Source organism: Hemicordylus capensis, chromosome 7 (genome assembly GCF_027244095.1).
Source record: "Hemicordylus capensis ecotype Gifberg chromosome 7, rHemCap1.1.pri, whole genome shotgun sequence".
NCBI classification, from domain to species: Eukaryota; Metazoa; Chordata; class Lepidosauria; order Squamata; family Cordylidae; genus Hemicordylus; species Hemicordylus capensis.
The window spans coordinates 20,371,459-20,382,346 of record NC_069663.1 but is presented as its reverse complement, the minus strand read 5'-3'; the positions used below and the strand labels follow the sequence as shown (position 1 = coordinate 20,382,346).

Genomic DNA, 10,888 nt, shown 5'->3' with positions numbered 1-10,888 from the left:
TTTCCATCTGCAATATGGGGATAACTAGCTGGGCCGGGCACAGAGCATCTGTGCCACCACTTCCCCCCTGCCATCACCATTCCCCGCCACCACTGCCTGCCTGCCACTGCCGTTTCCCTCCTTCCCGCCCACTTGCTCCCACCGTTTTCTTCCTGCCTGCCCACCGCCACCTTTTCCCACTTGCCCCTGCCATTTTCTCTGCCTCCCTGCCGGCTGCCAAGCTGCCATCTCCCACCCTCCCGCCGCTGGCCCAGCTGCCGTCGCCACCGCCACCGCCATTTTCTATATTTACTAAGCACAGTCTGGGAAGCACACCGGCCGGGATTTGAACTCACAGCCTCTTGCACTCTAGGCAACTTGCTTCCCCCGAAGAGCCCACGTGTATTTGGGGAGAGCTCAAGGGTGGCCTCGAAGTATTGTTTGACTCACCAGCTGATTATAATGTCAGCACTTCAGATGTGGCAAGGAAGTATGGAGAGGCTACTGCGGTTGACTCACCCATTCCCTCGGATCATATGATGGCGGGATGTGAGCATCTCAGCTGTAAGCATGATAACAAAGGGATGACTAGATCAGATAAGACTTTCCATGGCTGCTTCCATTGGAATATCTACCTGACGTTAATCCCATCCTTCCAAGGAGCTCAGGACATCCTGTGTGGTTTCTCCCTCCGCCCCCCGCCCCCGTATCCTCACAACAACCCTGTGAGGTAGTGTAGACGGTGACTGGTCCAAGGTCACGCAGTGAGCCTCATTCATGGCTGAATGGATTGCTCCTCTGTATCCAACAGGAACCCACATTACTTGCACAACACCATTCTGCACAACGCTCCAAACCAAAGTGGTTGCACACACTCTGTGTGTGGGGTGTGGACGGGCGCGTGCACAGAACTGCATCTTTTCAACAGTTTGAGTACTGGAAAATGCAACATCTTCCCTACAATGTCCTTGAGGACAGCCCTGGAATAAAGTAAAGTGTGCCATCAAGTCGATTTCGACTCCTGGCACTGACAGAGCCCTGTGGTTGTCCTTGGTAGAATATAGGAGGGGTTGACCATTGCCTCTTCCCACGCAGTATGAGATGATGCCTTTCAGCATCTTCCTATATCACTGCTGCCGAATATAGTAGCAGAGATTCGAACCGGCAACTTTCTGCTCGTTAGTCAAGCATTTCCACGCTGCACCATTAGGTGGCTTGCCCTGGAATGGCCCTACAATTTATTTTTATTTATTATTATTTATTGTTTACACAGTCAGACAGGTGTTATTGACTGGTTTGTTTTATCCAGACATCGAGTCCTTCCCAAGGACCTGGGATGGCTGAATTTTATTATCAGTGTTCTTGCTGTTGTTATTATAGATATCGTCGCAGAATATAGGCTGTTCCCAGTAAAGTTGCTTTTTGTAATTGGCTGATGGTTATTGATAATAATAATAATAATAATAATAATAATAATAATAATAATAATAATTAATACTGGCTGCACAAGAACAGGCACTAAGAATAAATGCAATAAGAGCAAAAGTTGAAAAATCCACAAGAAACAGCAAGTGCCGCCTTTGTAAAGAAGCAGATGCAACAGTGGACCACCTAATCAGCTGTTGTAAAAAGATAGCACAGACTGACTACAAACTAAGGCATGACAAGGTAGCAGGGATGATACATTAGAACATCTGCAAAAAATACAAGCTACCTGTAGCCAAAAATTGGTGGGACCATAAAATTGAAAAAAGTTGTAGAAAATGAAGATGTAAAAATATTATGGGACTTCCGACTACAAACAGACAAACATCTGCCACACAATATACCAGATATAACTGTAGTCGAGAAGAAAGAAAAACAAGTCAAAATAATCGACATAGCAATACCAGGGGATAGCAGAATAGAAGAAAAAAGAAATAGAAAAAATCACCAAATACAAAGATCTACAAATTGAAATTGAAAGGTTGTGGCAGAAAAAGACCAAAAGAATCCCAGTGGTAATTGGCGCCCTGGGTGCAGTTCCAAAAGACCTTGAAGAGCACCTCAACACCAGAGGGGCCACAGAAATCACCATCAGCCAATTACAAAAAGCAGCTTTACTGGGAACAGCCTATATTCTGCGACGATATCTATAACAACAACATTGACAATAAAATTCAGCCATCCTAGGTCCTTGGGAAGGACTCAATGTCTGGATAAAACAAACCAGTCAATAACACCTGTCTGTGTAAACAAGAAATAATAATAAATTTGATTTCTATACCGCCCTTCCAAAAATGGCTCAGGGTGGTTTACACAGAGAAATAATAAATATATAAGATGGATCCCTGTCCCCAAAGGGCTCACAATCTAAAAGAAACATAAGATAGATACTGGAGGTACTGTGCTGGGGGTGGATAGGGCCATTTGCTCTCCCCCTGCTAAATAAAGAGAATCAATATGTTAAAAGGTGCCTCTTTGCCAAGTTAGCAGGGGTTATATGAGGAATGCCTGTGCATTTACTGCACATGCACAAATCTGGAAGAGAGCTGGTCTTGTGGTAGCGAGCATGTCTTGTCCCCTTAGCTAAGCAGGGTCCACCCTGGTTGCATATGAAAGGGAGGCAAGAAGTGTGAGCACTGTAAGATATTCTCCTTAGGGGATGGAGCCACTCTGGGAAGAGCAGAAGGTTCCAAGTTCCCTCTGTGACATCTCCAAGATAGGGCTGAGAGAGATTCCTGCCTGCAACCTTGGAGAAGCTGCTGCCAGTCTGTGAAGACAGTCTGTGAAGATAGACCAATGGTCTGACTCAGTATATGGCAGCTTCCTATGTCATCTGGCGAGGCCCAGTGCAAGCAGGAATCTGAAAGTTTTTGGTGAACGGTTGGACAACCAGCCACTAAATTCCAGCCCTCTTCCAGGCACATCAATATTTAGGATTATGATTACTAATAATATTTTCTATACTGCCCTTCAACAAAAAAGAGTTCATGACGCAGTTTATATAGCAAAGAGAATGAGAAAACGGGTCCCTCTCCCAAAGGGGCTCACAAGCTAAGAAGAAACACAGGGCAGGCCCTCTAGCATACAGCGACTGGGAAAGATGTTAGACCGGGTTGCACAGGGCCGGTCCTCTGGCTAAATTGAAGTCACCACTTTGGAGGGTACATCTTTGCTCAATTAGCAGATATTGCTGACTTTGCCCAGTGAGCTGATATTGACATACTCATCCTGTCCAGGGGAGACAGGAGACCTGATGGATAAGTCAATATCAGCAGCTGACTCAGTGTCTGCCTGTTGCTGTTGTAGTGTGGAGGGTACCTTACAAAGGATACGGGGACAGGTTCTCTGCCCCGAGGAGATAGCAATATGAAATGCTCCAGAAAAGAGGCCATCGAAGGAAGAGAGGAAAATGGAAGTGGGGATAAAGAGGAGAAGGTGATATATTCATAGCTCAGTGGCAGAGCCAAGGTTCCCAGGTTCAGTCCCTGGCTGGCAGCACCTCCTGCCTGAAACTTTGAAGAGCTGCTGCCAGTCTGTGTAGTAGACAATACTGACTTGGTATAAGGTAGCGTCCTGTGCTATTTAGGTGTGTGCAACCCAAGGTTTATGCACGTCTATTATTCAGAAGGGGCTTACTCAGTGGGGCTTACTCCCAGGAAAGTGTATCTAGGATCACAGCTTTAGTTACAGTGTAGGGATGAAAAGCCACCTAATGGCGCACCGGGAAATGACTTGCCTAGCAAGCATGAGGTTGCCGGTTCGAATCCCTGCTGGTCTGTTTCCCAGACCAATATATTGGAAACACCGATATCAGGCAGTAGCGATACAGGAAGATGCTGAAAGGCATCATCTCATACTGCATGGGAGATGGCAATGGTCAACCCCTCCTGTATCCTACCAAAGAAAAACCACAGGGCTCTGTGGCCGACGCTGACTCAACGGCACCCTTTATAGGGATGGAGTGGTCCCCCACTTCAGGAGATGGGTTCCAGATGTTGATTGATTATATACTGCTTCTCTCCAGTTTACTTATATTTACATTTATATCTTGCTCTTCCTCCAAGGAGCCCAGAACGGTGTGGTACATTATGTTATAACACCCTGGTTATGTTTATCCCCACAACAACCCTGTGAGGTAGACTCGGCCGGGAAGGGACTGGTCCAGACTTTCATGGCTCAAGGGAGGGAGAGTTGAACAAGCCCTAGTGCAGCACTCTAACCACTCTACACCACGGCTGGCTCTGCCTAATGAAAGCCTCTGTGGACATCTAAGGCATCACAGGGTCCAGCAGCCAGGGCTTGGTTTTGCATTTGAGTGCTTTTTTGCCAGGGGCATCTTAAAAGCACGAAATCTGAAGTCTGCTGCCTTCATCTTCCATGTTCGGCCTGCCACATCCAGTCTTTCACGCCTCGCTCTCTCTCTCGCTGGATCTAACGGCAGCAGCAGCCGCCAACCATTCCCGACCCAATTCGGAAGCCCAAAAGGAACCCAAATTTTGGAAAGCAAAGCCGAGCGAGCGAGCGAGCGAGCGCGCCGGCGGCGGCTCTGGCACTAACCCCCCGCCACCCCGCGGTTCCAGCTACGAACAAAAAGCCCAGCAATAAGAAAGGTCCCTTTTCTCCTCCCGAGCGGCACATGCCTGGAATCCTGATTCCACCGAAGACGCACCACGTCCGCCCGCCCTCCCTCCCCGGATCTCCCAAGGTCATTCTCCCTCCTGGTCGCGCGCTGGATCATTTCCCCCGAGTCCCCCTCCCAGATCTGGGCCTGCTGGGACCCAGGAGGACTCCTGGCCCCAATCCACAGTGCGAGCCCTCCTTTCCCCCCGGGGGACGGGGACGGACGCAGCTCCCCCTCCCTCCCTCCCTCCCTCCCCCAGAAAGGAGCCCCACGAGAGCCCCGCCGGTCTGCCCGCCTCCCCCCAGCTTCAAGGCCGCCCCCCCTGGACACGGACTGTGTGGAGGGGACCCAGGAGTCCTGGGGGAGTCCTCTTGCCCCCCTCCCCCCCACCTCCGGCCTTCCGCTCTAGCCCCTCCTCCTCCGGCTGGGCTGCGCTGCGCGCTGGCGGCGGAGCCGGGGGTGCGCGCAGCAAAAGGGGCGGCCTCGGCCGACGAGGGAGGGAGGGAGGGAGGGAAGCGGGGCCTGGCGCTCCTTCCTCTTCCTCCGCGCGGCGGCAGCAGCAGCACAGCAGCAGCAGCACCACCAGCAGCAGCCGCCGCCGGGCCGCCGGCCGGGAGCCGCCGCGCTCGCCCCTCCATCCCATCCCGTCCGGTCCCGTCCGGGCGGGGAGGGGGAGCCGCTGGAGCGTGCCGGGCTATGTTTGAGTAAGGAGAAGCGCTGCGCGGGGAGGGCATGCGGGGGGAGGGAGGGAGGGAGGGATGCCGGGCTGGCCGGCTGGTTTTTTTGGTGGTGGTGGTGGGGGGGGGGGTTGGATCGTGGCGCCCAGGCAAGCGGCTCCTGGCTTGCTGCTGGGCGGGCGCGCAGTCCGGCTGGGCAAAGGCGGCCGGCGCTGGCGATCCGGGCTGGCCACTTGTCCTCGGCGGAGAGAAGGATGGAGGAGGGATGGAGGGGGCGGGAGGGGGGTAGAGGAGGAGGAGGAGGGTGGATGCGGGTGGGTGCTGGGGGGGGTCCTTGCAGCCGGCCAGCCCCCTCTCTCTGCCCCCATCCCCAGGGACCCCTCCCTGGCCCCCGCGACCTTCTTTGTCCGGGGGGGGGGGCGGGCAGCGGTCTTGGGTGGAAGTGATTCGCAGGTCTTGCTAATCAATGAAAAGAAAAGGGCGATGCTTTGACGAGGGGGGCGCTCTGTGTGTGTGTGTGTGTGTGTGTGTGTGTGTGTTTCTGTGTCTCTCTCTGTGTGTGCTGGCCCTTCGGAAAGGCTGGATGGATTGGGGGCAAGAAAGAGGGGGCCAGCCCCGGCCTCAATCCCTTCCCGTTGCTACAGGTGTGTGGATTTGTCGGCGCCTGGTGGTGGTGCCCTCCCGGTGCGACATCCGCGCTCACCGCCACCGGCAGCGACGGCATCGTGGTCTTTGTAGCATCGCCGCCTTTGTTCCTCGTGTGTGTGTGTGTGTGTGTGTGTGTGTGTGTGTGTCTCCACGCCTCCATTGGGGGTGGCTGGCGGCGTGTGTGTGTGATGGTGGAGGGTTGAAAGCCCACTGGATGCGTCCCCCCACCCCTTGCTTAAATTGTGGTCCTCCTCCTCCTTACCAGCCCTGGAAAGTCGACCAGGTGCAGGGGGAGGGGGATCTGCCCCCCTCCCCCCTGGCTCAGTGGCAGAGCATCTGCTTAGCATGCAGAAGAAGGCCCCAGGTTCAATCCCTGGCAGCATCTCCAGGTAGCCCTAGGAAAGCTCAGCCTGAACCCCTGGGACAGCTGCTGCCAGCCCGTGTTGACAATACTGAGCTCATAGGAAGCTGCCATATACTGAGTCAGACCATTGGTCCATCGAGCTCAGTATTGTCTTCACAGACTGGCAGTGGCTTCTCCAAGGTTGCAGGCTCAGTGGACCAAGGGTTCAAGATAAGGCAGTTCCATGCGCCGTTTTCCTTGGAAGGTTGTAGCTCAGTGACACAGAGCATCTGCTGTGCTTTTTGTTTATGTTTTTATTTTATTTATTTATTGGTATTTATATCCCAGGGATATAAATCCAGGGAGCCCAGAGGGCATGGTTATAGTTATCCTCACAACAACCCTGTGAGGTAGGTTAGGCTGAGGGATGCATGACTGGCCCAGAGTCACCCAGGGAGTTTTCATGGCTGAATGGGGATTTGAACTCAGGTTCCCCAGTCCTAGCCCAACACGCTAACCACTACATCACACTGGCTTGCAGAAAGTCCCAGGTTCAATCCCTGGTGTCTCCAAGGAAAGCCCAGCCTGAAACCCTGGAGAGCTGCTGCCAGTCAGTGTTGACAATACTGAGCTGGGTGGACCAAGGGTTTGACTCAGTACAGCAGTGTCCAATGTAACCTATAAGAGTGTAATCTGTTGCTCTTGTTTTTTTTAGGGGTGGGGGGAATTGGATGGACAGTTGTTGGGAAGTCCAGTGGGCATTGGTAGAGTCAGATCTGACTACAGCTCTTGAACACCCCTGGGGGTTCAAATGCAACAACTACTGGGCTCTGTGGGTTGTGTGTAAACAAATGGGCGTTTTTGAAGACCCATGTGCTTCTGTCTTGTGATTAAACAGGGGAAGTTGGAGTCAGGACTCCCGAGAACCATTCTGTACTCTAGGGAGAGATTCAACAGTGTGTTAGTAAATGCATCTCAGGCTTCTGAGTTGGTTGATTCATAGATTTTTTAGCAAGGATCTTTTAATTTGAGGAGCTTTGAATAATATTAAATGAAACATCTCCCTAGAGGTGTTGGGTGTGTTATGGCTGCAAGAAAATGCTGGTGGTGGTGGGGGGACAGATGACTGCAAAAGGCCTGGAAAAATAATTTGTTTTAAAAATTCAGGTTGTATTATTTTAAATTTTCAAATCCCAGTCTCACAGTGGTGAATATTTGAGAACCAGAGAGCTGGATGGGGCCAGAAAGCCACCAACAGGGCAATCCTATGCATGTTTAAGGTAAAGTAAAGTGTGCTGTTGAGTCAGTGTCGATTCCTGACGCCCACAGAGCCCTGTGGTTTTCTTTGAGCGAACGAGTCCCATGGGCAGGGGGCTGATCGTGTGGGTCTTTGGCACAGAATTTGCACGCAGTGCCCGTTTTGTGGGAGAGACACACACAGTCGGCCCCTGTCCGCAGGATTTGGTCTTCAGATAGGAAAAGACCAAAGAGAGCTGGTCTGGCAGTTGCCCGCATGGATGGCCCCCTTTGCTAAGCAGGGCCTGTCTTGGTTTGCATTTGGATGGGTGACGACATGGGAGTGCTGTCCGCTATCCCCCTGACCGTAACTCAGTGGTAGAGCCCCGTTGCAAGCAGAAGGTCCCAGGTTCGATTCCTGGCAGCATCTTCAGGTAGGGCTGGGCAAGACTCCCGCCTGAAACCTTGGCTGGAGAAGCCGCTGCTGGTCAGTGTAGACAATACTGAGCTAGGTGAACCAGTGGCGGTCCCAGCCTCCCCAAGCTCTCTGCTGCTTCCACCTCCATAGATGCTGTATTATAATATTAAAGAACTGGCTGGGCTGGGCTCAGAGCATCTGCACCTCTAGTTTCCCCCATCTGCCGTGCTGCTGCCACTTTCTTCCCCCATCTGCCGTCCCGCCCGCTGCCGCCGTTTTCTTGTCTGCCTGCCGCTGCCATTTCCCTCCCCCCCCCCGCCTGCTGCCGCCGTTTTGTTAACCGCCTTGCCTCTGGTGCCGCCACTTTCCTCTTCCCCTGCCGGCAGCTTGCTTGCGAACTCTCGCGAGAGCTGCCACACATGGGATCAGCGATGGCTACGCCTGATATAGATCTAGATTTTAAAAACATACATAATCATTCTTGGGGTGTGTGTGTGTCAGGTTGAATTTAATTTTTAAAAGAGGGACTGTGGGCCAGATCTTTTAAGTCCCTAGCAATGTCCCTGGGATGATTGGAGCCCTCCGGGGTATCATCGTCTCTGTGACCTTCTGTAGGTCCCGGGGAAGGCTGAGTGAGGAAACTGGCTCACGAGATGCTCTGCGGGAGGAGAGCTGGTCTTGTGGCTCCCTTGGTTCCCTTTGCTAAGCAAGGTTCGCCCTGGTTAGCATTTGAATGGGAGACTACATGTGTGAGCACTGTAAGATATGCCCCTCAGGGGATGGAGCCGCTCTGGGAAGAGCAGAAGGCTCCAAGTTCCCTCCCTGGCATCTCCAGATAGGACAAGATTTTTTTTATTGAACCAACAAACTACCAAAGATAGGGCTGAGAGAGACTCCTGCCTGTAGCCTGTAAGCCCTGCTAACTTGGCAAAGAGGCACCTTTTAATGTGGTGATTCTCTTTATTTAGCAGGGGGAGAGTAACTGGCCCTCTCCACCCCCAGCACAGTACCTGCAGTGACTGTTGCTGGTGCCTATTTTATTTTATTTTATTTTATTTCTTTTAGATTGTGAGCCCTTTGGGGACAGGGGTCCATCTTATTTATTTGTTATATCTCTGTGTAAACTGCCCTGAGCCATTTTTGGAAGGGCGGTATAGAAATCAAATCAAATCAAATCAATCAATAAGCCGCTGCCAGTCTGTGTAGACAATACTGAGCTAGATGGACCAATGGTCTGACTCAGTATATGGCAGCTGCCTATGTTCCTGTGTCACTTCCCTCGCCCCCACCCCCAAACCTCCGGATTCTGAGTAGCATCCTGTCCGTCTGGTTTCGGGCTGTGCCACAGCTTTGCCACAGCCTTGCTCTGCCTCCTGCCTGCGGTGCTGAGCTGTCACTGCCTGTTTGCTGACCCACATGGCTGTGGCTGTGCTTTTCGCGGCCGACCTTCCGCTCCCAGGGGCAGGCCCCACCTGCATCCTTGTGGCGCGGGGACGGGGCTGGGTGGGGGCGAGGCAGGCGGACGCAAGGCCAGCCCAAGGTCAGCCCCAGGGGACGCCGCTCTGGAGCATCGGCAGCTGCTGTGGCTGCACACAACATGGGCGGGCGCGGCGCGTGGAGTAGACACCCTCCCTCCGCCATTCCTTGCCATTCTCGCTGGCACCGTTGCCCGGTTCCCCTCCTGCAAAACCCTGAGCTCTCTTTCCGTGGCACCGCTCGCCACTCGCGGTCGATTCTGATTCACATGTCTTGTTTCTCCAGCCCCTGCCCCAGCTCCACCCGAGCCGTTTTGCACAGGGGGACGGAGACTACAGTCTGGATGAGACCAGTGGTGCATCGCTTAGAAAGGGACGGTTATGGATCCGGGGGTTTAAAAGGCAGGAGAAGGCGTCCTCTGACAAGGACAGAGTAAGGAGGATTCATCCTTTCCTCCTGGCAGGGAGGTGGGGGCATCGGAAGCGGCCGTATGCTGAGTCAGACCATTGGTCCACCTAGCTCAGGATTGTCCACACTGATTGGCAGCAGCTTTCCCAGAGAGGGCTGAGAGAGAAGCCGCTGCCAGTCTGTGAAGACAATACTGAACTATATAGACCAATGCTCTGGCTCAGTATATGGCTTCCTATGTTCCTATGTTCCTAACTGTTTTCGGACCTAGGATCCACCTTTAACCTCAACCTGTGGCCCAGTTAGAGAGAGAGAGAGCGAAAGAGAGAGAGATAAAACTGATAATCAATAGACAAACACTTCCAGTTTTAAATCTCCTCCTTTCTCCCCCTGTCATATTCTCTCTCTCTCTCTCTCTCTCTCTTGTTTTCCTCCTTTTCTCTTTCTGTCTACACTCCAGACACACTAATTTAAGTCACTTCTCTCTAGGGATCTCTGGGAATTGTAGGGGTAGGGGTGTGTGTGTGTGTGTGTGTGTCTCTAATGGAAAAAATTTACTGCCTGGACTAAACCATATTTCTCAGGGTTTTCTTTTTTGGGTGGAAGCCATCATATTTAAACAAGTCTATAACTGGTATTATAGGAGGAACAGTATTAGTAGTCACAGTATTTTAAACAAGTTGTTCCAGTAAGAACTCATCTGCCTGCTTTCCTTCCACTATCCATACGCCTGGACTAAATTTGGTCCACATTGGTTAGGCAGTTCTCAAGTTGCGCTTCAAATGTTTTCTGCCATCTTGCATTGGGGTGGATGACATTATCACAAATGATGCGTTTGAGGTGTCCCTTTGTGATCCTACCACTGTACCAAATTTGGTCCAAATTGGTATTGTAAAAAAGCAGTTATTGTGGTGCCTTGGATTTTGCAGACATGACCGGCTAGTTAAAAGAACAGTGACCTAAACCCACAATGGATGATGGGAGTTGCAATCTAACAAGATCTGGGAATCCAGAGTTGGGAACCCCTGACCTAAAGAATTGGCAGCATTTTCTACTTCCGATCAGAGCTGCAATATTTGTATCCTGCAAGACGTTTT

The 10,888-nt window shown here is 51.9% G+C and overlaps 1 protein-coding gene across 6 annotated transcripts in view; it reads left to right on the top strand.

Moving 5' to 3' along the window:
- The first annotated feature begins 4,585 nt into the window (after nt 1-4,585).
- GRAMD1A (GRAM domain containing 1A) overlaps nt 4,586-10,888 on the top strand; it is a 56,372-nt gene continuing 50,069 nt past the window's right edge. For 5 of the 6 annotated variants that reach the window (XR_008310835.1, XR_008310836.1, XM_053268081.1 and 2 more), the window contains exon 1: nt 4,586-5,289. Coding sequence is in view for 4 of the 6 variants with exons in the window: in XM_053268081.1 (XP_053124056.1) it covers nt 4,601-5,289 (689 nt within the window). In the remaining 2 variants the exon portion in view is untranslated. Of the gene's footprint in view, nt 5,290-9,498; nt 9,816-10,888 lie in introns of those variants that run through there. The other variant, XM_053268082.1, reaches the window with a different exon arrangement.